At 48.1% G+C, this 23,622-nt stretch overlaps 11 protein-coding genes across 11 annotated transcripts; 8 read left to right on the forward strand and 3 right to left on the reverse strand.

Moving 5' to 3' along the window:
* Positions 1 to 444: 444 nt before the first annotated feature.
* On the forward strand, positions 445 to 1,120 carry N7516_003908 (beta-ketoacyl [acyl carrier protein] synthase domain-containing protein; the record flags this gene model as incomplete). Its single annotated transcript, XM_057216628.1, has 2 exons — positions 445 to 776; positions 928 to 1,120. Coding segments are annotated over 2 exons (525 nt in total), but the record flags the coding sequence as incomplete, so codon positions are not given.
* A 1,424-nt stretch (positions 1,121 to 2,544) lies between these two features.
* N7516_003909 (glycoside hydrolase family 76 protein) lies at positions 2,545 to 4,505 on the forward strand (the record flags this gene model as incomplete). Its single annotated transcript, XM_057216629.1, is given in 6 exon segments — positions 2,545 to 2,653; positions 2,725 to 3,116; positions 3,134 to 3,412; positions 3,477 to 4,042; positions 4,327 to 4,387; positions 4,485 to 4,505. The coding sequence occupies 6 exon segments, from the start codon at positions 2,545 to 2,547 to the stop codon at positions 4,503 to 4,505; spliced, it is 1,428 nt and encodes a 475-aa protein (XP_057078512.1).
* A 45-nt stretch (positions 4,506 to 4,550) lies between these two features.
* On the forward strand, positions 4,551 to 5,762 carry N7516_003910 (zinc-dependent alcohol dehydrogenase; the record flags this gene model as incomplete). The annotated part of the gene is made up of 3 exons (XM_057216630.1): positions 4,551 to 4,671; positions 4,748 to 5,038; positions 5,095 to 5,762. The coding sequence occupies 3 exons, from the start codon at positions 4,551 to 4,553 to the stop codon at positions 5,760 to 5,762; spliced, it is 1,080 nt and encodes a 359-aa protein (XP_057078513.1).
* A 962-nt stretch (positions 5,763 to 6,724) lies between these two features.
* Positions 6,725 to 8,823, forward strand: N7516_003911 (glycoside hydrolase family 1 protein; the record flags this gene model as incomplete). Its single annotated transcript, XM_057216631.1, has 5 exons — positions 6,725 to 6,891; positions 6,945 to 7,155; positions 7,216 to 7,638; positions 7,701 to 7,841; positions 7,903 to 8,823. The coding sequence occupies 5 exons, from the start codon at positions 6,725 to 6,727 to the stop codon at positions 8,821 to 8,823; spliced, it is 1,863 nt and encodes a 620-aa protein (XP_057078514.1).
* A 242-nt stretch (positions 8,824 to 9,065) lies between these two features.
* Positions 9,066 to 10,008, reverse strand: N7516_003912 (SDR family oxidoreductase; the record flags this gene model as incomplete). Its single annotated transcript, XM_057216632.1, has 4 exons — positions 9,066 to 9,251; positions 9,315 to 9,471; positions 9,540 to 9,647; positions 9,698 to 10,008. The coding sequence occupies 4 exons, from the start codon at positions 10,006 to 10,008 to the stop codon at positions 9,066 to 9,068; spliced, it is 762 nt and encodes a 253-aa protein (XP_057078515.1).
* Positions 10,009 to 10,728: 720 nt separating this feature from the next.
* N7516_003913 (mediator of RNA polymerase II transcription subunit 17) lies at positions 10,729 to 12,777 on the forward strand (the record flags this gene model as incomplete). Its single annotated transcript, XM_057216633.1, has 3 exons — positions 10,729 to 11,000; positions 11,057 to 11,442; positions 11,507 to 12,777. The coding sequence occupies 3 exons, from the start codon at positions 10,729 to 10,731 to the stop codon at positions 12,775 to 12,777; spliced, it is 1,929 nt and encodes a 642-aa protein (XP_057078516.1).
* Positions 12,778 to 13,131: 354 nt separating this feature from the next.
* N7516_003914 (NAD(P)/FAD-dependent oxidoreductase) lies at positions 13,132 to 14,775 on the reverse strand (the record flags this gene model as incomplete). Its single annotated transcript, XM_057216634.1, has 3 exons — positions 13,132 to 14,022; positions 14,079 to 14,623; positions 14,715 to 14,775. Coding segments are annotated over 3 exons (1,497 nt in total), but the record flags the coding sequence as incomplete, so codon positions are not given.
* A 674-nt stretch (positions 14,776 to 15,449) lies between these two features.
* On the forward strand, positions 15,450 to 15,793 carry N7516_003915 (uncharacterized protein; the record flags this gene model as incomplete). The annotated part of the gene is made up of 2 exons (XM_057216635.1): positions 15,450 to 15,564; positions 15,621 to 15,793. 2 exons carry the CDS (start codon positions 15,450 to 15,452, stop codon positions 15,791 to 15,793), a joined length of 288 nt encoding a protein of 95 aa, XP_057078518.1.
* A 1,714-nt stretch (positions 15,794 to 17,507) lies between these two features.
* Positions 17,508 to 20,002, forward strand: N7516_003916 (ATP-dependent 6-phosphofructokinase; the record flags this gene model as incomplete). Its single annotated transcript, XM_057216636.1, has 3 exons — positions 17,508 to 18,251; positions 18,315 to 18,776; positions 18,851 to 20,002. 3 exons carry the CDS (start codon positions 17,508 to 17,510, stop codon positions 20,000 to 20,002), a joined length of 2,358 nt encoding a protein of 785 aa, XP_057078519.1.
* Positions 20,003 to 20,714: 712 nt separating this feature from the next.
* isn1 (IMP 5'-nucleotidase ISN1) lies at positions 20,715 to 22,287 on the reverse strand (the record flags this gene model as incomplete). The annotated part of the gene is made up of 7 exons (XM_057216637.1): positions 20,715 to 20,804; positions 20,860 to 21,794; positions 21,857 to 22,004; positions 22,051 to 22,065; positions 22,114 to 22,134; positions 22,194 to 22,204; positions 22,263 to 22,287. 7 exons carry the CDS (start codon positions 22,285 to 22,287, stop codon positions 20,715 to 20,717), a joined length of 1,245 nt encoding a protein of 414 aa, XP_057078520.1.
* A 624-nt stretch (positions 22,288 to 22,911) lies between these two features.
* N7516_003918 (uncharacterized protein) lies at positions 22,912 to 23,613 on the forward strand (the record flags this gene model as incomplete). The annotated part of the gene is made up of 1 exon (XM_057216638.1): positions 22,912 to 23,613. One exon carries the CDS (start codon positions 22,912 to 22,914, stop codon positions 23,611 to 23,613), a length of 702 nt encoding a protein of 233 aa, XP_057078521.1.
* Positions 23,614 to 23,622: the final 9 nt, after the last annotated feature.

A 23,622-nucleotide genomic window follows, 5' to 3' on the forward strand; every position in this document is an offset into this window, starting at 1 on the left:
AAGGCTTCGATCCAGGCTCGGCGTATGGATATGCTCTAAGCCTTTTCAACCCTTTTGAATCCTTTTGGATTGGATAACTCGTACGCGTATTACGCATCTGCGTATCACCGATCAGATTCTCGCAGCCTCGCCCCACTATACCCGAAAAGTACCTTGCCTCCCTCGCCGTTTCGTCTTATTCGACTGTTTCCCATCGGCGTTTTATCTCGGGGTTATCGTGACAATAATGCGACACTACTTTTCGAACTGTTACCTTTTAGGTATCGCCCTGAGCGTAGCGTGGTGGTTCGGGGTACCTCAGGGGTACATATCGAGTATCGCAGGGTCACGTACAAGATTAAAACAAGATTAAAATAAACCCCGAAGGCTGGCTCACGTGCCTGAGGCAGCTTATGCAGCTATAGTGACCTGTCAAGCGAAGATCACTGACGCCATGTTCCAGCTGGTATCACCATCGATAGTATAGCAGGCTCCAGTACGTCGGTATTTGGGGGTGTCATGTACCACGACTACCAGGATTCGCTCAATCGGGACCCCGAGACAGTCCCTCGTTATTTCATAACTGGCAACTCAGGAACAATGCTTTCTAACCGGATATCCCACTTCTACGACCTCCGTGGTCCCAGCGTGACGGTTGACACGGCCTGTTCGACAACATTGACCGCACTGCACTTGGCGTGTCAGAGCTTACGCACTGGGGAATCAGATACAGCCGGCATTGTAGGTGCGAATCTTCTGTTCAATGCCGATGCTTTTGTTACGATGTCAAACCTGGGGTGAGTTTCCCTTGAAAAATTCCGAATGAGGAGTGTTGAACTAAGCAATTCTTCTTGTTACCCGGTGTCAGATTTTTGTCGCCCGATGGTATCTCGTATGCATTCGAATGGCTATGGTCGTGGGGAAGGAGTTGCCGCTCTGGTATTGAAGGCTCTCCCAAACGCGTGACCAAGATCCTATCCGAGCCGTCATTCAAGAGACAGCACTTAACCAAGATGGCAAAACACCCGCCATTACTGCGCCGAGTGATATGGCACAGGAACGTCTCATCCGGGAGTGCTACAGTAAAGCCCGCCTGGATATGTCATATACCTCGTACGTGGAGGCGGAGGGAGGTTGCTGAAAGGCGGCCATTTTTGGCGTCACCTGCCGCCGAAAAAGGCAGCCAAATAGCAAAACGCAATTCTTATCTAGTAGAATTTTAATTACGCTATATTCGACAATACCTAGACCTATCTAGTAATAACTAGTAGTAGGTATGAATCTATAATAAACATTATTATATTTCACTTATAATACACGAAACACACCTGACAGCTTTAGTTGATTAGTTATTACTAGTAATGGCTAGTATTACAACCTAGAGGGTGTAATCCTGATACGGGTACTCTACTAGTAATAGCTAGTAATACCTATAATCTAAAGGGGGTTGTAAGGTAATTTATGTATCAAACCGTCGGGCTGTCAGGTGTGCGATAAAATACGAGCGACAGTTTGTTAGGGACGTTTTACTAGTAGCTCGACTACTCCGCCGGACTGGCTTGGAAAAAAGCCTTTCTTGCAACATACATAGCCTCCTCCCTCAGGAGCTAAGCCTGCGGTATGCCCAGAACTCGTAAGCTCTAACCCCTACGTTGTACGACAACTCCTTCAACACGGATTGCGTTTCCTTTTTTCCTTTTTTAACAAGGACGTGATACTCTTCCAGATGAGAGAAAAGTGACAATGTAATTGTACTCTTCTAACTCACGCGTGCAAGGAAGGGGACAGGGCGCGGGCCCCTACCGGACAGGGGGACAGGAATCACAGGATACAACACCGGAATGCGTCAATTGTTGCATCGCGTTCGTTTGCGGCCCTAGACTGCCCTGTCTACACCCATTATCCACTGTCTCCTCTACTCAATCATGCGCCTCGGTGATTCGTCAGCTTCCCTCGGTTCCAAGGTTGATCAAATTGATCTCTTTGACAGCTGCTCTGGAATGTCACGGCGATCCCTTATCGTGGAGCACCAGCATGGAAACCATGGAAATGAGACAATGCGCGTTGCAATCTCGTCATCTTCTCATCTAATCTTGGATATAACTACATTGTAATTGTGGGTTTCATGCTTGATGCAGTCCAAAATCGAAAGTAGGCTGGTGCAATTCCCCCTACAGGAGGTGAAAATGGTCGGGGGAACCACGCCTTGTTACCATGCCAGTGCTCCTACGCGGTTGGAATGTGGTTGTCCAATCCCACACACACACACACATACACCCCCCTCTCACTTCTATGTTGGGGAGTCTGATGTTGGCTAGGCGACTTTTCTTCATCTCTCTATGTCCTCATCTCGCCAACGATTGAGGGCAAGCTATACTATTCATCCTTACGATTTCTTGGGCCTCATATTTGTGTCTATAGGCAATTGACTCCGATCAATTCAACAATTGCAAAGGTTTTCGGAGACGTGTCGCTACCCACCTTGGATAGCGTCCTTAGAAGATTCAAGCTTGAAGGGATTTACTGTTCCGCTTTGATCTCAGGCCAATCAGTATATCAGCTGCCATGCGCGTTTTCAATTATGCATCACAGCCTTCATGGATGGGTTTGCTGGCCGCAGCTCTACTGGGCACTTCAACTGTGCAAGCGATAGAGCTGGACCTTGAGGATGGAGGTAGGTATTCTTCTCTCGCCTGTCTGTGGGCAACGACTAACTCAAAATCAAAGATTCTATTAAAAAGGCAGCCAAACTGGTCGCCACCAACATGATGAGCTACTACACTGGTATGAATCCTGGTGATAACCCAGGTAATCTACCGGATCCATACTACTGGTGGGAGGCGGGTGCGATGTTCAACAGCCTTATCGATTACTGGTTCTACACGGGCGATGATACTTGGAACGACATCACGATTCAAGGTTTGCTCTGGCAGGCTGGAGAGAACAAAGCATTCATGCCAGCCAACCAGAGCAAAACCGAGGGAAATGACGACCAAGTCTTCTGGGCCTTCGCTGCTATGACTGCAGCGGAGCGAAACTTCCCAAACCCGCCAGAAGGCCAACCCCAATGGCTTGAAATGGCCCAGGCCGTCTTCAACACTCAAGCTCCCCGGTGGGATACTTCTTCGTGTGTGGGGGTGGATTGCGCTGGCAGATTTTCACATGGAACAATGGCTACAATTATAAAAACACCATCTCCACTGGCGGATTCTTCAATCTTGCTTCTCGTCTGGCAAAGTACACCAACAACCAAACGTACCAGGATTGGGCTGAGAAGGCCTGGGACTGGACTGCCGAAGTTGGATTCATGACCCCCGAGTATCGGTTCTTGGATGGAGCTAGTGACCTCACTGAGTGCAAGCCAATCAACCAGATTGAATGGACTTACAACGCTGGGGTATACTTGCTTGGCGCAGCTAATATGTACAATTTGGTAAGTGAACTCTATCATTTGATGCCTTCCGATACTTCGAAAGATAATCTAACACTCTAAAAAGACCGAAGAACCCAAATGGAAGGAGCGCACCGAAAAGATCGTCAATGCTTCCAGTATTTTCTTCTCTCACGACCCGCCCAACGTTATGTACGAGCGAGCCTGTGAGACCGTCAATACTTGCATGGTCGACCAGCGGTCTTTCAAGGGATATCTTTCCCGCTGGATGGCTCAAACTGCTCAGATGGCCCCTTTCACATACGACACAATCATGAAACGGTTAAAAGCCTCTGCACAGGCAGCTGCCAAGACTTGTACCGGTGGTATCAATAAGAATGTGTGTGGTCTCAAGTGGACAGAGCAAAAGTGGGATAAGACGAAAGACTTTGGTCAGCAGATGGCTACCCTTGAAGTGATTCAAGCGAATCTGATCACGCATGTGGCAGCCCCGGTCACCAACGACGACGGTGGGACGAGTAAAGGCAATCCGAATGCTGGTACTAAGCCCGAAAGGCAAATCCCGCCTGGTCTCGACTACGATATAACTTCAGGCGACAAGGCTGGTGCAGGCATTTTGACTGTGCTGTTCATGATTGGCATTGGCGGTTCCACTGGTTGGCTCATTTGGGAGTGAACTTGATTTCTTTCCTTTTCTTTTTCTTTTTTCAACTTTTCTTTTGGCCCTCTGTCGCGTTTGCGACTCTCTTATTCTCTCATATTAATTTCTGGACGTGATTAGTGACATTTTGTGAATAATCTTTTGGAATCTAACATATCATTCTCGCTCTAAATTGCCCTGTTTTATCTCTCCGGATGCCCGCAATTCCGTCGATCCTGCTCACCCAATGCAAAGCAGGCATCCCGGCGGTTAGGATGCATATGCATGCCCGTATACAAACGTACCTACGCCTCAGTCAAGCCAAGACATTTACGATGAGACCAGCAAAAAGAGGGGTTGCATACGTTGCAATCACGGTGTATTTTCTATTTCCCGAGCTTCCCACCGCGGTGTGATTTCGGCTTCCTTCCTTCGGATTGATTTGGGCTGTCTCCTCTGAATTCTTCCATATAGTGTCCATCGAACGACTCTTGACAAAACATTGCATCCTTGAGCTTTCGCAATACAGATCATCAAAACATGGGCTCCGTCATGGATTACTCTCAAGTCGAGATTCCCACGCACTGTAAAGCGGGGGTGGTGGTGAACGAAGGCCCCGATTTCCATGTCGAGGTACAGACGGTGCCGGTGCCACAACCAGGTATGACCCCAATCTTTGTTGGATTGTCAACTATTCCAGTACACACAAGTTGGCGGCCACTGATGCTCTTATATAGGCCCCGACGATGTTTTGATCAAGCTCAACTACACTGGACTTTGCTCGTCCGACATCCATATGATGCAAGGAGATCTAGGTCTCCCGTTCATGTCAGTGTTTGGTGTGCGATCACCAGGACATGAAGGTGCGGGTGTAGTGGTCAAAGTTGGAGCCAACGTCAAGACTTTCAAGTTGGGCGATAGAGCCGGAATCAAACCGATGATGGATACATGCGGGTCCTGTGCACTTTGCTGGGACGACAAAGAGACGTACTGCAAGGGCGCAATTCTCGCTGGTCTGCAGACGGCAGGTAAGGCTAACTTTAAAATCATTTCTAATGGTCTGAATTGCGGCTTATTATATCAGGTACTTACCAGCAATACTTGGTATCACCGGCACGATATGCATCGCCAATTCCAGATGGAGTCCCCGATGAAATTGCCGGCCCAATTATGTGTAGTGCCAGCACTATGTACCGATCTCTGATTGAGTCTAACCTTCGATCCGGGGCTTGGGTTGTTTTCCCCGGCGGAGGTGGGGGTGTGGGAATTCAAGGTGTACAGCTGGCTAAAGGCATGGGAATGCGGCCCATCGTGGTAGACACGGGAGCATCCAAACAGAAATTAGCGCTGGAGATGGGAGCAGAGGCCTTTGTGGATTTCAAAGAAGTTGCTGATCCCGCCAAAGCTGTGATTAAAATTTCCGACGGGGTCGGGGCTCATGGGGTGTTTGTGACAGCCCCTGCTGCTTATAAAACAGCAGTTTCATTTATCGGAGACCGGATCGGAGGCATTGTGATGTGTGTCGGTCTTCCTCCCGCAGGGTCGATGACGATAGGAGCCGATCCCTGTCAGTATATCTTCAAAAATCTTACCATCAAGGGCACCCTTGTCGGTAGCCGGAGTGATACTGCCATGGCATTGGATTTCGCACGGAGAGGGGCTCTAAGACAAATTTGTGAAGTCTATCCACTAAATCGCATGCCCGAGGCTGTGGAAAAACTTCGGAGGGGGAAGTCGCCGGGCGGATTGTGATCAATTTCAATTGGGAGGAGTAGTTCGCACTGCTCTACAAATCATGTTTTCATCCACCATTATTTAGGGAACTTGGCTTCAATTTCAACTTCTCTACACGAACAATAATCTTCAATCAACCATGAAGTAGTCACCTCCCCAAAAAAAGAGATACAAAAGGAAAATGCTCACAACTCAATTGAGGTAAGCAAAAGCGCAAAAGCGCAAAAAGAATGGACTCGCGGGGAATCGAACCCCGGACCACTCCCATGCTAAGGGAGTATTATACCACTAAACCACAAGCCCAATTGAATGAAAGGGGTGGCCTATTAATGCTACATAAGTCTAAAATAGATTTACTGTGCTACAATGTAACATCCAAGCCTTTTGATTGACATATTCGAAGTCGATATTCGGGTAACCTTCCAAAGGACTATATATATAAAAAAAATACCGTTAAATGTTGAGAGTTGTGACTGTGCTGGACGGCCTAGATGGGGATAATAGCGGGCCACTCCGGTTATTGCTAGCGTATTACAATATATAGACGCGTTGAGATGACGTGACAGTTAAATGTCGAAGTGTTACCTAGGTACCTTTCTATGTTGTATTAAGGATATGTTTCCGGCTCGACCTTCTTTCCCCAACTTTACCAAGTGGGGAATCTGCAGGCGCACAATGCGGAGAAGCCGGGGAATATACCCCAAGTAGTAGATGTAATCAGACATCGCAAGTCATCACCGGCTGTATCTGCCGATCAGAACTCTTAAAGGCTAGATAAGTGACGCGGTGGCACTGGACGCATTCCAACTGAGTGAATTTGAGTTTGGCGCCATCCATCTAGTACTGTTCCCATGGACCGACAATTAGCCGGCACACCCACTGATTTCTGAGAGGGAAGTCTTATTTAAGGGGGATCAATTATTTGAACGGACCGCTTCCTACATGCAAGACGGTAAAACTGTCTAATAGTCTCCTCAGAAATGCGGGTGCCGTTCATTTCCCTTGCTGTTTTGGCTGTAGCCACACAGGCACAGGAAGTATACATGACAACAACCGGTTACTCCGCTCGACCACAATGCACACAGTCGAATGTGACCCCGAAGTACCACTTCCAGCCCTTCTCTTATACTTTGAACGAGACAGTTCGGTAAGAAATACTTAGATCTAGTTTACACCATCGCTTGCTAATTAGAGTATGAGATATGCAACCTCGGTTCCTTCCCCGACGACAACCAGGAAATATGCCGCGCCTTATACGGACGTAGTCAAGCATTTAACCACCACCTGGTCGACATCAACGTGGGGCAGTTGGGTTCCAGATCAAACTAGTATCAGTGCAACTGACACGAAGGATCCATATGGACAAGCTGCATGGTCCTCGATGTGGTTACAGGCGGATCTTCACAACTATGTATGTCGTGTGCCCCGGGATGTTTTCTCTTTAAAATGGAGTTGATGCTCACTCCGTTAGACCACCACTGGCTTATTCTCTACAACTGTCAGTCCAACACCTGTGCCCAGCAGTGAGCTAGTCTTGCCACCGCGCGACTATTTTGGTCCCACAGACTGCTATAATTTCCCCAAAGACTTCGTGTTTGGTGTTGCAGGGAGTGCAGCCCAGATCGAAGGTGCGATTGCGTTGGATGGCCGAGGACCTTCGTTGCTCGAGAAATTGGTATCCGACAGCGAGCCAAAGGACTATGTCACTAATGAAAACTATTTCTTGTATAAGCAAGATATACAGCGACTAGCTGCGATGGGTGTGGAGTATTACAGTTTTACAATTCCCTGGGCGCGGATTTTGCCTTTTGCTCTGCCAGGAACACCTGTTAATCAACAAGCCATTGATCATTATGATGACTTGATTGACACAGTCCTCGATGCAGGGATGACGGTAAATAATCTCAGCTATCTCGGTGTGCTCGTTGAGTCCTAATATTCTGACCGTCATTTCAGCCAGTGGTTACAATGCTTCATTTTGACAGCCCATTGATGTTTGTTGCCAGCGACAATATCACGAAACACCCAGATATTGGCTACAACAATGCCGGGTATCAAAATGAAACTTTTGTCGACGCATTTGTCAACTATGGAAAGGTATAATTTCTAGTCTACAGGCCATCAAACTCACGCAAGTCTGACATGGCTTACTTCCCAGGTTCTTCTTTCTCATTATGCAGACCGAGTCCCAATATGGGTAACCTTCAATGAACCCCTGCTCTACGCATTCAATTTCAAAGGCGCGGACCACGTTGTCAAAGCACATGCCCAGGTCTATCACTTCTATCATGATACGTTGAAGGCTACAGGGAAGATTGGCATAAAGTTCAACGACAACTTTGGAGTGCCTAAAGATCCGAAAAACTCTAGCCATGTTCTGGCAGCTGATCGCTTCCAAGAAATGCAACTGGGGATCTTCGCAAATCCGATCTTCTTGGGTAAACAATACCCAAAATCCGTGTTAGACACACTCCCTGGAGCCAAGCCCTTGAGCAAATCCGAACTGAAACACATCCACAACACATCCGACTTTTTTGGGATCGATCCGTATACCGCTACGGTAGTGTCTCCAGCCGATGAAGGTATCGAGGCTTGCGCTACCAACCAATCAAGCTCGAATGAACTTTTCCCAAATTGCGTCAAGCAAGAAACAAAGAATGTTTATGGATGGAACATTGGGTATCGCTCTGAATCCTACGTGTATATCACACCAACATATTTCCGAGAGTATCTCTTCTACCTGTGGAATACTTTCCGAAGCCCAATTCTGGTATCAGAGTTTGGGTTTCCGGTACACGCAGAAGCGGAATCGGAGGAGCTCTCTGATCAGCTATTTGACTCTCCACGCAGCGTCTATTATCTTTCCTTCATGTCTGAAATTCTGAAGTCAATATATGAAGATGGTGTGCATGTTATGGGAGCCCTTGCTTGGAGCTTCGTTGACAATTGGGAATTTGGAGATTACACGCAGCAATTTGGCATTCAGGCGGTCAATCGGACGACCCAGCAGCGACACTACAAGAAGAGCTTCTTTGACTTGGTTGATTTTGTGAAAGCTCGACAGCCGAACAAAGACTAAGGTAGCCCACAGTGCATATCAGGGGGCTAGAGTGACAAATTTAAGATCGACTCGATGAGCAAGCAAATTGAATCACATTTCTCACAATAGCCGTATGTAGTCATACTAAAGGAAATTACTAGTAGCGCATAGAATCTCCTCTTTGGGGTATGAAGTAATTCATTCTTTTGTGTGATTATTCGTCATGGCCCTCTTTTCTGGTATGATATTCCAGGTATAGTGTCGAAATATGCCCTACCTACTCACCAAGGGATCTCTTTACCATCATATTGATTTGGACTCTCTCGCGTCTCCCATCCAGGAACATGTATGTTCACAAATTTTCCGTTCTGCTCCGGCGTTGCCTTTTGTATGATATCCAGGACCTTCTCCGCACCTACTTCAACCGGAAGGTCAGCTCGAGAGCCACCAAGGTCAGTGCGAAGCCACTTTTAATGTTAGTAAATTGGCGAAATTTGCGACCAACGAATGACATGAAAAGCTTGACTTACACCAGGATTGATCGCAAGAAAGGTGAAGCCATCATTCGCATATTGCTTGGCATATTGCACAGTAAGCATGTTTAATGCGGCTTTCGAGATCTTATATGCCGGTGACAACAGGGGCTGAAACGCATCAGCCATAGCTATGGAGCCTAAAGTGGTCGATCTTATATTTAGGTCAGCTTCTTATAGTGGTATAAAAAGGTCCGTATCGTTTCTTTCCAATGTCCTCACATGTTGATTACAGTTTTCTTCTCGCCCTTGCGCAAAAGTGGCAGGAAAGCGCGCGATACAACATGTGGCGCAGTGACATTGACATTGAAGGTCTCGTTTAGATTGTCCCTATGAAGTTAGTATCATAGCAAGATTTCCGACAAGGTATCCCAACTTACATTCCTTCCAGTCCTGTTGGGGACCAGTCACTCACTCCCGCGTTGTTGACTAAATAGTCAAGTCCTTTCCCTTGCAGTTGGCGCTCTACTGCCGCCACCCCTCCTTTTACACTGGATTCATCGGTGACATCCAATTTGACAATCTGCACTCGCCGCGCTGAGGTATCTGCAATTTCCTTCAATCTAGCAGAATTGTCCTGGCGCGCGGTGGCGATGATTGTCCCCACCTCAGTTTTGGGCAATGTTGCTAGGCGGGTGATCAGTGCCAGGCCGAGCCCTCGAGAAGCGCCAGTCACTAGATACGATGCCATAGGTTAGGAGGATAATGTTCAGAAAAAGTTAACTGGCAGGTATATAGGATGGGAGGTTTGCCGAGGTGACGTGCAATGATTACGTAGAAAGTATGATGGAGAACCCGAGAGAACCTTGCGGGAGTCTTAATTTACCTGGGTATACATGCATGGATATATATATCTCCATTGATTTCCGGTCGGATATACCTCCTGGAAAATTTTATATGTACATAGGTTAGTAGATATCGATGTGGGCTTAGGTTACTTCATACTTGGTTAAGAACGTCTGGAAAACTATTAGGATAATTTATAGTACTAGCGTTTAATATATGAACAAGGTCTATTTTTGGTATGTTCCGGGGCATTTTCCTTGAATTAACATTGTTTATAAGCTGCAAGAAGAACCAATGTCATGGATGACCATAAATATATATCTCTTGCATTTTGTGACATCGATGTTTCCCATAGTGACTACTTCTACAGTTCCATAGGACTTAATGCACCACAATTTACCGGGATCACCGGTTCATTCTAGGATAGGAAAAGCAAATCCAATGTTAATACTGGGGGGACAAAAGTCAACTGCAAGTGGCATCCTATCTCAGGGACGATCACGTGCAACTTACGTCACCGAATTGATCATCCACAGGTCGTCCACTTGTTCTTCTTTCTTCTCCCACTCAAGCCATTGGTTTTGCTAATTTTCGCAGAGGAGTGATCTCTAGGTGCATTGACGCAATGGCCGACTCCTTCACCCTGCCTTTGCGCCCCATCCCCGAGAAGCGTGATCGTCCAGATACATTACCTGTGGAGATCGCGCAAATCAACAATCAGTGGGGCTCTTTTCGCGAGGTTAACGAAGATGTTCTTCGAAACAAGATTGCCGAGGAGGAAGAAAAAGATGGTCTGGATGAGGTAGATGAGAGTGATCAAGATGCGAGCGATCTTGACTCGACGGAGCGCTTGGAGCAACTGTACAAGCGGCGCGCCGAGATCACTCAGTTCGCCATGTGAGTCTAACGGTATTGAAGCCATGCCCCCAGCGCAAGAATTGACAGATTTTTAGGCAAGCTCACATGGAGACCATGTTCGCCCTCGACTTCGTCTCCCTTTTGCTCTCCAAGCAAGCCCCGCGTCAGGCCGAAACCTCCATGTCGGCCTTCCTCAAGCAAGTCGCACCCCTCGGTTCGCTCAATGCCGAGGTCGTGAACCCTCCCCCGAAACCGGAATCCAAAACAAAAGATATATCAGCAGTATCAAGAGGATGGCGGATCCAAAATTTCAATGCGGCCGCAAACAAGCTTCTGCAGGCCGCCTCCAGACTTGAGACCGAAGTCGCGTCGGAGACTCGATACTGGAACGAGGTACTGGCTGTTAAGGACAAAGGATGGAAAGTTTCCCGTCTCCCAAGCGAAAAGCAATCGCTTGGCGTGCAATATGGGTTCCTTGAAGGTGAGCGCATACCGACGCGACATTGATACAGTACGAAGCATCTGCTGACCGCAACCAAATACAGCCACGCCGGTTTTCCGCGACCGCGGCCTTGCTTCCTTACGCCGAGCTGAGGATGGAGCTTTGCTATTGGACGAAGGATTGATCCCATCCAAAGCCCGTTTTGTTAGAGTACGAGTGATACAGAATGGTCGACTTTCGGGAAGCTCTAAACCGACCCGTTCCACCTTCAACGGTAACGAAACCATTGAGGATCGCATTTTGCAAGCTCGTGATACGGTCTATGAAGAGGAGCTCTTCTATGAGCTGGTCCGAGAAGCTCGAGCAATCGCGAGCTTTGGTGTGACGACACGTCAGAATCTCATTCAAATTCCTGCCTCCGATGATCTCGAAATTTTACTGGACTTGGTTGATACTGATGAAGATACCCCGGAACCTGAACATGATATCTCACAGGAACAAACTTCTCTCGCAGAGGGTTTGGCACATACAATCCGGATATTGTTGGCGTACGCGCACCGTCAAAACTTGCGTCGTCGGACTCTACTTCCGCTGCCCCTGACTCCGAAAACGCGATCAGTTCCTGAGAATCAACTTATTCGGCCAGCTCTAGCTTACATCCAGCATATGTCTCATGTACGCTGGCTCCAGTCCTTGCTGAAGGATCTCTTCGGTGTTTTGCAATCCGCAGGGTTGGAACCACCAGCGTACACCTCAAGAGTCTTTTCGACAGCAAGGAGACAAACCTCTCCTGCCCCAGCAGTGGAGACCCTCGTTGGTCAGTTCCTTACCCCCTTGCTATCTACATTCAACGGCAAAATCTCGACCCCCCGGGGTTCTTTCTCAATTGCTATTCACACCAACCTTTCCTTACCACCCTTCGGCACCAGCTTTGATGTGTCATTCATTATGCCCAAGTACCCGGACCTTGAGTCTCCTGGTAAACTTTCTCATAGGGAAGAAGTAGAAGCAGCCATCACCCATCTCTTGTTGCTTGATGTTGTTTCTACTGTCTCGTCCAACGGCGGTCTTCCACAGCCCGAAAGTGACAAAGACGAAACAAAAGGCACTTGGGAAGCGATTTACCCTCAACATGGTGAACTTCTGACCCCTTCAAAATCAGAAAAACGCAAAAAGATGAAGATTGCTCTGTCCCGTCATGAACTGTCTCTCGAGATCTACACTGTACGCTGTATTGACGGAACCGGGCGGGGGCATTGGGAACTGCCCTCTTACCATTCAATGCCGCATACTTGGAAACCATCCCCTACCGCTGGATCACCCAAGCAGTCCTCTTTGATGGATTGTGTGTTAACCAAGGTGTCACGTTCGTGACCCACAGAGAACGCACATTGGTATCGGGCCGAACCACTCCACTCTATCCCGCCTTGAGCCGATACTCGTCTCCCGATCTCCAATAACAGGGCTTGTGGTTTAGTGGTATAATACTCCCTTAGCATGGGAGTGGTCCGGGGTTCGATTCCCCGCGAGTCCAACTTTTTGTTTCTGAAAACTTTTTGCCTGAAGCAAAAAGTCGTGATAGCTCGCGAGGTGAAGTGGGTCGAGGCAACAATTTTTCGTTGCCGTCTTCCTTTGCAAAAATCAATAATAGACAGAGACTTCAATACCCTGTACAAATCATGGCCACAAAAGGCTGAATTGAAATGCAATTCCATTTGAAAAGGTTTCTTATAACTTCGAACTTAGCGCATTGACGGCCCTTGGGACTGTGAGCGTCTCTCGGAGTCTCTTTTCGCCCAGTCCATATGCGACTGGGAGCCAATCACTGACATCCTCGCCCAAAATCATCAAAGCCAACGCTTCGCCACTCATCAGGCTGTTCGCCATGCCATATCCATTGAATGCAGCAGCAATCCATTCGCCGTCGCCTTCCCGCCCTGTCAGCTTCGGTGACAATCGTCCGACCATTGGCAGACCATCAGAGGAATATCCCATAATCCCACTCCACGAACTGATCAGACGCCAATTGGATCTGTCATTTTTGCCAAAGAATCGCGGCAGGACGATTTCCAAGTGGTCAACGGAGTGGTCGGCCACATAACTGTCATCTGCAGATACGGACTCCTCCAAACGCGTATTCTCACCGCCGAAGTAGAAATAGCCAGTCTTAGCACTCTGTCCTAGGTAGTACAGTCCATATCCAAGACGCTGGGTTTCAGGATCATAGGATGGAGGGTAGTGGAAGCCCCATGACATAGTCGTGCCTTGATTTGGCACAGCATTCTCTGGATCTTGAACTGTCATCGTGCCTTTGAAAGGATGTACAAGCCCTCGCAGGTGAGGAAGGAGATGTCCGCTGTACCCATTGGCACAATGAACTACAGTCTGTGCTCGTAGTAGACCGCGAGGAGTGCGCAGTGTATACGGATAGATATTCATGACGGACGAGGCAAGTGTTGCAATGTGCTCAACAGACTCAACCGGTGTATGTGTCTCAATCGTCAGGCGATCTGGGTATTTTTCTAAGAGTGCCTCGAATACTTTGGTGACAAGACGATATGGCCAGACTGTTCCAGCAGGAAGCAGTGCTCCTCCAGATGCTCCGTGAATTCCATGCTCCTAAAAAGGAGAAGATCAGAATGACATCTTCTGACCACATAGGCGATACGACTCACCGTAAGAACAGCATCCGCATCCAAAATTGTATACAGCCCCTTCTTAGAAGGATGATCCACTTCTAAGCGCGCGATACTTTTCTTGAAGTCGTCAAACTTCCCCTGGGTCAAAAAGACTCGCAGCTTTCGCAGACGTTGCATCTCACTCAACTCCACGGCGTCATACTCTTCAATCAGTTCCTGCATCTTCTCCAAATTGCGGAATGTGAAATCCACAATCTTGCCCGCCGTTTCGACCCCATGTGTCTCTGCAAGATTCATATACTGCTCTCCGGCATTCGCAGCCATTTGGCCACCATTGCGCCCAGTTGCACCTGAACAGAGGGCACGGGCTTCCAAAACGGTTACTGTAGCAGTAGGGTGGCGTTCTAAGAGGGATCTAGCTACCGATAGACCTGTGATACCGGACCCAATGATTGCAAAATCTCGGTCAGTTGGCAATTTTGACGATCGGACGTCGGCGAGAGGATGTGGAATGTGCTGCCAGTAGGACTCGGTGGGATTGGGTCGTGGCAGGCCTGGGTCAGCCGTAACGAGGCCGAAGACTAGACTGTGTTAACTTTCCAATTATACTGCGGTAGGGTCAAGCATGATATTAAATTAGTCGACATTAATAATAGGCGTCGATTGTATTACCTGAATCATTCGGCGCCATCGCGGACGATGTAAAAGGCCCCGTTTTTGCGAATATCAAGAACCTGCGGTAGATTCTTTAACTCAGAAATAAATAAGCCTACTTTGCTTTTGAGAAATAGGAGCTGGTATAGAGTAAATATATAATTATATGGATGTAGACATCGTGCGGGGTTTATCTTATCTCAAAAGGATAGGACTGCCCAAGTGGGAATAGAGTGAATTCTTTCTGGTATCCCGATGTCGGACGACTATTTACATTGCTCGTTCCAACCCCAGTCTAATATTCTCTAGACCTTCATACATGTTCATACAGGGTTGAGGATTTTCCCATCCATTCTACCATTGGGGGACGGCGTGGCAGTAGGCAGAGATATCGGAAGACTCGCCCGGTAAGGCCATTGTCGGGGTGCGTTAGGATATGGCATACTCGGGGTTAAGCTTTACGATTTAGAGCTCTACTAGTCTTTCCTTTTGGATCGGTCCTTGCTACTCAGTTCTAAGGACGATAGGATAAACCCAAGAATCCAACTCCACGTGAGGCATGTGAATGGCGTAACTGCATTCTAGCATTCCATACCAACTGTCTAACCTGGGAACTAAAAATGTGAATTGCTTGTTTTATTAGTGCATATCTTCAATGTCGAGGGATGATCTCGATATAATAGTTCAATCATTTCCACTTCAACTTTCATTTTCACCCTTTCGTGATATCTTGAATATTTCATTTGCCTAACAATGAAGCTTTCTTCTATTTTCCTTACAGTCTTTGCACTGGCCACAACTGGTCTCGCAGGGAAGACATGCACTCCTAGCTTTGATTATTGTTCTGACGCCTTGATCAAAGACAAAGGTAGCCTATTTCCCAACCACGTATAGCTGTTTCAGGGTTAATCGAAGAAAAAATAGGGTTCACCGAGGACGACCTGAAGGATGTTTTGAAGGGGTCAGATCTAGAGAAGGAGGACCTCAAGAATGTGTTATTCCATTGCAAGAATCCTGGAGATGTTGGCCACCCCAAACTCTGCTCGAGCGGATGCGCAGACCCAGGGACGGAGGGTAGTCATTCGTGCTCAGCGTAAGTCATAGCCTTGCCGTCAACTTACAATTCGGAGCTGATAATGCAGTAGCTAAATCATGCTGGTCGCGAGAGGACACTAGCTGCACAATTATATTTGGTGGTAAAACTTCGGCTATAAATGGATTCGAAATAGTTCACAACAAGAAAATGATTCAATTTAGGATACTATAGCATACGTATTCACTCCTAGCAATCGACACAGCGTAAAGACAGTTCTCGGAAGGGGTCAACTCAAAAATGGAGAATTGCTCCACACTACGGCTGACAGTGAAGCAAATAATAACTACTAGTTATTGTTAGTAGGCAACGCTCAACGCATGTTTTTGGTCAACTGGATCGGAAGTATCCGCTGAGGCTGGTTTAGATTGCGCCAAAGATCAACCCATCACTACAGTTGAGCACCCTTTCCAGGAAGGTATTAAACGAGTTCGTCGGGATCGATATTTTGGGCAAGTGGTCAATACCAAATATGAGGTGCCAAACAAGCCGATTACCGAGATCTCGGAGCAATAAGACAAGATATCCGCATAGACATCAGCCCATCTCTCCATGACAGGATTACGCTAATACTTTATCCATGCCTAATCCAAGGATGGCTTTTTAGCCCTCGGTTCTGCAGTTTGTCCATGTATTTGACGATGGTAAGATTATTTGTACTGTGACTGTGACTGACCGTAGCGCCCAGAGCTTTCACCTAGTTAAGTAAGTACCTACTAGGCAGGATCGAAGGGTCTGTGGAACACTGCACACAAGGATTAAAAAAGGAGCTGCAGGCATAGCGTGTCAGCGTCAAAAACGTGGCCCTAGGCCATATTTTGTATGGACAGATGCAAGTGGCACTGCAAAAGGTCTAAAACTGATGTGGCACCCCGCTACAGATCATATGCTTCCGAGAGTGGTAATCAAGTTCCGTATGAGAAATATTAGTATGTGAGACCATGTGACAATGTGTGTGGCATCACTCGTTCAGTGCAATTCTTGTGCACCAATGTTGTGTAGATGAACCGGTCAGACGATGCTTGGCAAGGGCCCACGGGTGGCTTGTACACCAATGATATTTGCTGCAGGGGTAAGCCATAGAAGAGCAGCTATAATAATGAATATGATGATGTTGATGACTCCAGGGCTATAATGGAGAATGACAATAACAAGAATCAGCTCTCGAGGAAGGGAGAAGATGTCATCGAGGGCCAAACAAAACCAAACAGATCAAATCAACCAAATCAAACAAACAAATCAAACAGTGTCAGTGATGTCAGACAGACATCCTCACCGCCTACACTAAACCCAATTTGACCAAGCGGTGACATGCGTCTTGCAGCCAAAATGTAAAGGAACGCAGGTACCGTCAAGGTATTGGAAAAGGTCAGACCACTTGGAAATTTAGGGAGAAATATATACAAGGAGGTCAAAATCATCCAGTCCAGTTCATCATTTTCTCAACAATTCCTTATACAACATACTTCTTAATTCCAACATAATTACTTTAGCTTCAAGTTGTTTCGTCTGTGACGCAAAGCACCCACCTTCTGCCCAATTTCTCTCACCGGATTGGGTTTGACCCCTCCACACCCCACCCCATTCATAACGGGAGCTTTACAACGCCCTTATCAGCTTCTCTTTTTTTTTTTGACTTGTTTTCTTCTCAATCACATTTTTTGTTTCTATTCTCTTGATTATCGACCTGTATTTCAGGTCGAAGCCTTCAATTCGATATGGAGCCCCCCGTTAAGATTGCCACCCAGCCGGCTAAGAGACGCCGCATCGGTGTTCTCACCTCCGGTGGAGATGCTCCCGGTATGAACGGTGCTGTGCGGGCCGTTGTCCGTATGGCAATTCACTGCGACTGTGAAGCCTACGCCATTTTCGAAGGATACGAAGGACTGGTCAATGGCGGCAATATGATCCGCCAACTACACTGGGAGGATGTCCGTGGGTGGTTGTCCCGCGGTGGTACCCTGATCGGCTCTGCCCGCAGCTTGGCATTCCGTGAGCGTGTTGGCCGTATGAAGGCAGCGAAGAACATGGTCCTGAAGGGTATCGATGCACTGGTTGTCTGCGGTGGTGACGGCAGTTTGACTGGTGCCGATGTCTTCCGTGCCGAGTGGCCTGGTCTGTTGGCAGACCTCATTGCCTCCGGGGAGTTGTCCACTGAGCAGGTAGCACCCTACAAGGTGTTGAACATTGTGGGCCTGGTAGGTTCCATCGACAATGACATGTCTGGAACAGATGCCACTATCGGTTGTTATTCGTCCCTGACCCGTATTTGTGACGCCGTCGACGACGTTTTCGATACTGCATTCTCCCACCAGCGTGGTTTCGTCATTGAGGTGATGGGCCGCCACTGTGGATGGCTCGCCTTGATGTCCGCCATCAGTACTGGTGCAGATTGGATGTTCCTCCCCGAGATGCCCCCTAAGGACGGTTGGGAAGATGACATGTGCTCCGTGATCACCAAGGTGGGTATTACTCCAAGGTTGTTCAACGACCTCCTTCTTTTGCTAACTGATGGCGTTTGATAGAACCGAACCGAACGGGGCAAGCGCCGTACGATCGTTATTGTCGCCGAAGGAGCCCAGGATCGCCAATTGAACAGGGTCTCGAGCTCGAAGATTAAGGATATTCTCACAGACCGGCTAGGATTGGACACTCGAGTCACCATTCTAGGCCACACCCAACGAGGTGGTGCGGCATGTGCTTATGACCGCTGGCTGTCAACTCTGCAGGGTGTGGAGGCCGTTCGCGCCGTGCTAGAAATGTCACCCGAGTCCCCTTCACCAGTTATCACCATCCGCGAGAACAAGATCATGCGCACCCCTCTGATGGAAGCAGTTCAAGCAACGAAAGATGTAACGGGCAAGATTGACAAAAAGGACTTTGATGTGGCCATGGAGCTCCGTGATCCTGAATTCAAGGAGTACTATAACGCATATTTGACCACCGCGACCCAGGACGACCCAAAGATGATTCTCCCAGAGGGAAAGGTATGCACTTAATTCCTAAGACCATCTGGGCTGTTAAGCCTCCGCAGTCTTCCCATATGCTTACCGATTTTAAGAGAATGCGAATTGCCATTATTCACGTCGGTGCCCCGGCTGGTGGTATGAACCAAGCAACCCGTGCCGCCGTTGCATACTGCTTGACCCGTGGCCACACCCCACTGGCCATTCATAACGGTTTCCCCGGATTGTGCCGTCACCACGACGATCAGCCAGTCAGCTCAGTCCGCGAGGTCAGTTGGCTGGAAGCTGATAGCTGGGTCAACGAGGGTGGTTCAGACATTGGTACTAACCGTAGCCTGCCATCTGTCGATATGGAGAACACTGCCAAGTGCTTTGAGCTATACAAATTCGACGCCCTCTTTGTTGTTGGTGGTTTCGAGGCTTTCACAGCCGTCAGCGAGCTGCGCCAAGCTCGTGCGAAGTATGATGCGTTCAAGATCCCGCTCATCGTGCTCCCAGCTACCATTTCTAACAACGTCCCGGGCACTGAATACTCCTTGGGAAGTGACACTTGCCTCAACACCCTGATTGACTTCTGTGATGCGATTCGTCAATCCGCTTCCTCTTCTCGCCGCCGAGTGTTCGTCATTGAGACCCAAGGTGGAAAATCTGGATATATTGCGACCACGGCTGGCCTCGCCGTGGGTGCAGTGGCAGTATACATTCCCGAGGAAGGTGTTGATATCAAGATGCTCTCGCGCGATATTGACTTCCTGCGTGAAAACTTTATCCGCGACAAAGGAGCTAACCGTGCAGGTAAGATCATTCTGCGTAACGAATGTGCTTCCGGCACATACACTACCCAGGTGATCGCCGACATGATCAAGGAAGAGGCAAAGGGCCGATTCGAGTCTCGTGCCGCTGTTCCCGGTCACTTCCAACAAGGTGGAAAGCCTTCGCCAATGGATCGTGTCCGTGCTATGCGTATGGCCATCAGGTGCATGGAGCACATCGAAGGGTATGCCAGCAAGAGCAGCGATGAAATCGCTACGGACCCTCTCTCCTCTGCTGTGATTGGTGTCAAGGGCTCACGTGTGCTATTCTCCCCCATGGGTGGTGAAACTGGACTGGAAGCTACCGAGACTGATTGGGCGCGCCGTCGCCCCAAGTCTGAGTTCTGGCTTGAACTGCAGGATGTTGTCAATGTTCTATCTGGACGCACCCACGCTAGTACCAACGAAACCTGGTCCTGCTATGAGAGTACGTAAACCGACTGCGACCCTACTCATTTGCTTGTTCAACCCCCATCCAATTCGTTTCGTCGCTGCTCGTTTTGCTCTTTGGCCATTGAGGATCTGCTCCCCCGTACAGTGATCATTTATGGAGCCACTTCATTACGAATATTAACGATTATCCCTGTTTTCTACTTTCCAGATCCTTCGACAGTCCGATCCGTTCCCTCGGTTCCCAGCTCCCCTTGAAAGGATTCCCACCCAAGGACTTCAACTTCTTCCCAACCAACCATGCAATCCACGCCAATGATGCACCCGGGATATGCTTGAATGTTTCTTCCAAATACTGGCCGGCGAACTATCCGCTAACTTGTGATGTTGAGGGCGATCGTACTGAACGTCCGTTACGCTTTGTACGATGCTATGCAATAAGTCCTCCAGAACCAAGGATGGTTTACGTGACATTTATGCCTGGGAGTTTGGGGAATTATGCTTTTTTTGTTTGATGAGTTTCTATCTCTCTTGAAGACCCTTGGTCTACGACATAAAGTGCGTTGTGGATAGAACAATCAATTTGAACCTTGAAATTATTTCAAATAAAGTACGAATGCTACCGGCGTTTGCTATCGTGTCCAAAAACAGTACTGTAAAATGACTGGGGTTATGTCAGTAGTAGCACTGATCCCGAAATGCAGAGTAAACCCCGGACAGATGCATCATTCCAGGGTTTAAATGTAGAGTTCAATGACTACGGGTGCACCGCTTCCTCCAGCTCATCGAGTAGCTCCACCGTCTCAGCGGGGCTCGCAATCCAGGCAGTGGTGGATGCAAGACGGGCCTAATTAGAAAAGACGTTAGTCTGATCAGCAGCTAAGGAGAGATGATTTTCCTACCTTAAAGTCATTGGCTCCAGCTGACAAGAACTGATCACCGACATGCAATGTTTTGGCTGGATCGATTCCACCAAAGTATCGCTGACAGGCGCGTACACCCCATGATTTGTCGCCAATATCCACAAAAACATCATTTCCACCATTGAAAGCACAGAACGGCAATCGTGCCCCAACAGCCGAACGTTGGACCGTGTTCTGCACAACCAAAACAGTCTCTTCCAACTGCTCACGACTGATTCGCACACCGTTTACTGGGTAAACACCAACCGCCCGATCCTTGCGCAGAATAGCAGCAGGTAGATTGAGATTCTCTGAACACGCACGCAGAGCCGACTCGGCAATATCAAGAAGCTCGGTAATATCATCATCACTCCAGGACTGCATCTCATCCAGCAACCATTCACTCCGCGGCACGTAGACAAGTCTGGCGTCCGAGGTCGGGTCGAAGCGGAATAAGAAATTACTCTCGCCGCCCATGACAATCAATCCTTGTTTCTGATCGGGGGTGAGAGTAGTTGAGTCTTGAATCGCATCGAGCAGACCATGAAGACGCTGATAATACTTCGGGGCGTCAGTGTATCCGGCCGCTGTCACGATGCCGACCTTACGGTCTTGTTCAAGGAGTCGTAGAATCCGGGGGATGACGGGGTTGTCGGATGTTAGACAGGCGCCGTCGTCATAGAGTGTTACATCTCCATCAAATGTGACTAGTTTCACGTAGCTGGAGCGAACAAGACCTATCACCTGGGCGGAGTTCAATATCAGTCTGATATCGTTGAAGGAAGGGGCCACGAAGCGTCGGCGGCTGATGAATCGTTGTTGGTCTTGATACTTGAATGCATCTTCCAGATATAGCTTTGTGAAAAATGTGCCAGTGGATGGAACTAGGAGGTTCAATTTCGATTTGCCAGGAGCATTGCGTTCGTGGTGTTGGACTTCAAAAGAGCGATTAGGGACCAATACCCCTATTTTCTTGATTTCTATTAATGCCACTTACTGTGATCGAACATCAAATTCTCTACATCACGCATAATCTCTGCATAACGATGGTGGGTGTCGGCAGCGACAGTCTTCAGTACCTCACCGTTTTCCTTGTAAATTGCGGTGGGCTGGGAGTGCAGGACAAAGGGGACGGCCAGTAGACCCTACAAAGATTAGAATCTGCAAATATGACATGACTAGGCAACATACTTTGATCCATTCAATCTATAGATTGTTAGGCTGACTCTTTTAGGCTTTAGATATTGTACTTACTAATTGATCCCGGCGATGGGTCTATACTGTGGAGTTAGTGAGGGGTAGAGAGGGGACACGAATTCTGGAGGTAGCCGTACCTTGAGGGCATCTAAAAGATGTTAGCAGAGGCATCCTCAATGAGATGAAAAGAGCCGCAGACGACGTACACTCTACTCTGTATCGCGTTGTCATGATTCGATGAATTGGGGAGAGAAAGAAGATGCCTGGTTGATCCGTCGGGGGATGTCAGCCTTAGCTGATGCACGTCCCCCTTTTCCTTTTCGGTGACTCATGCGGAGCTCGGAGTATATAACTATACAACATACGGAGTACAAGAGTCATAAACAGTTAATCTCGGGTTTGATGATTATGCCATTGGTCAATTTAGACTAATTCATCATTCCTGAAAATCTAGTTGGTCGAGGGTCCAGTCATTAAGTACGAGGATAAGGCCCCCTGCTCGTAACGCCTTCAATCACTATTGGTCCCCCCCCAAAGTGCCTGGAACACAAAATAATGTGGCCTATACAAGGCATCAATCATTTGAAAGACCTTTTGAGATGATTCCGAGTGCCGAAATAAGCCTCTCAACACTGCCACGATGTTTGGCCAAGTCATACGTGGATAGTAGAAAAGCTTGATTGGATGTAGACCAAGAGAAGTATAAGTATTTGCGATGAGGACCACATTTTTTATGATCAGAAACCTCAACATCATTGGATATCAAAAGATCCATCCAGTGGAAAAACCAACAGCAAATTCCAAACATCCATCAAGAGCATGCTAGCTGTATCTACACAGTCCACTCCAGCAACCATGAACAAGCCCGAAGAACACGATGCTCCACCAACGTATTCCCCATCATCGGAATACAATTCCATCGACGAAAAGATAGAAAACCCCATGATCGTCCTGCCAGAACAAAACGAACCCGGGCTTGCCGTTGCATCTGCCCTCAGCCGAGGCCTGCAAGTACCATCCAGATCCGGAGCCTGCACATCGGGCTTCGAGTATCCAGACGAACTATCTCATTACGGCATCTCCGAAGACCACTGGGCCCAGTTCACACAAGTAATCTGCGACGAGGCTAAGCTTTCACGTCGACAATGGACCATCGTGGTTGGAAAAGGCCTGGGCATAATGGCCGTGGGCGGGGTGATGGTCGGCATTCTGGGAGCTATCCCTGCGATCTTCGTTGCCCGTCTCACGAAAAATCGAAAAGAACAGCGAAATCTGATCGCGTCACTGGCTGGAGATCGTGGTGAACATCTTGCTCGTCATATCTCGCATTGGAATGAGACGGTCTTTCGGCCTAGGGGTGTTTTGATCCGGGTCGATTTGCCCGATGAATATTTGAATGATATTGAAAAAAAGGATATTCGTGCAGGTGGTGGGACGACATGGTCTCCTAAGAAGTCTCCGTCTCTAGATAAGGCTGCGCTCAAGATGGCGCTTAAAGCGAGAATTGTGATTATTCCTTTGGATGGGTCTATGGCAACGAATAATTCTTCAAATTAGGAGCACCTT

The sequence above is a fragment of the Penicillium verrucosum genome (genome assembly GCF_028828655.1).
Source record: "Penicillium verrucosum strain IBT 35672 chromosome Unknown utg000001l_segment0_segment0, whole genome shotgun sequence".
In the NCBI taxonomy this organism is placed as follows: domain Eukaryota; kingdom Fungi; phylum Ascomycota; class Eurotiomycetes; order Eurotiales; family Aspergillaceae; genus Penicillium; species Penicillium verrucosum.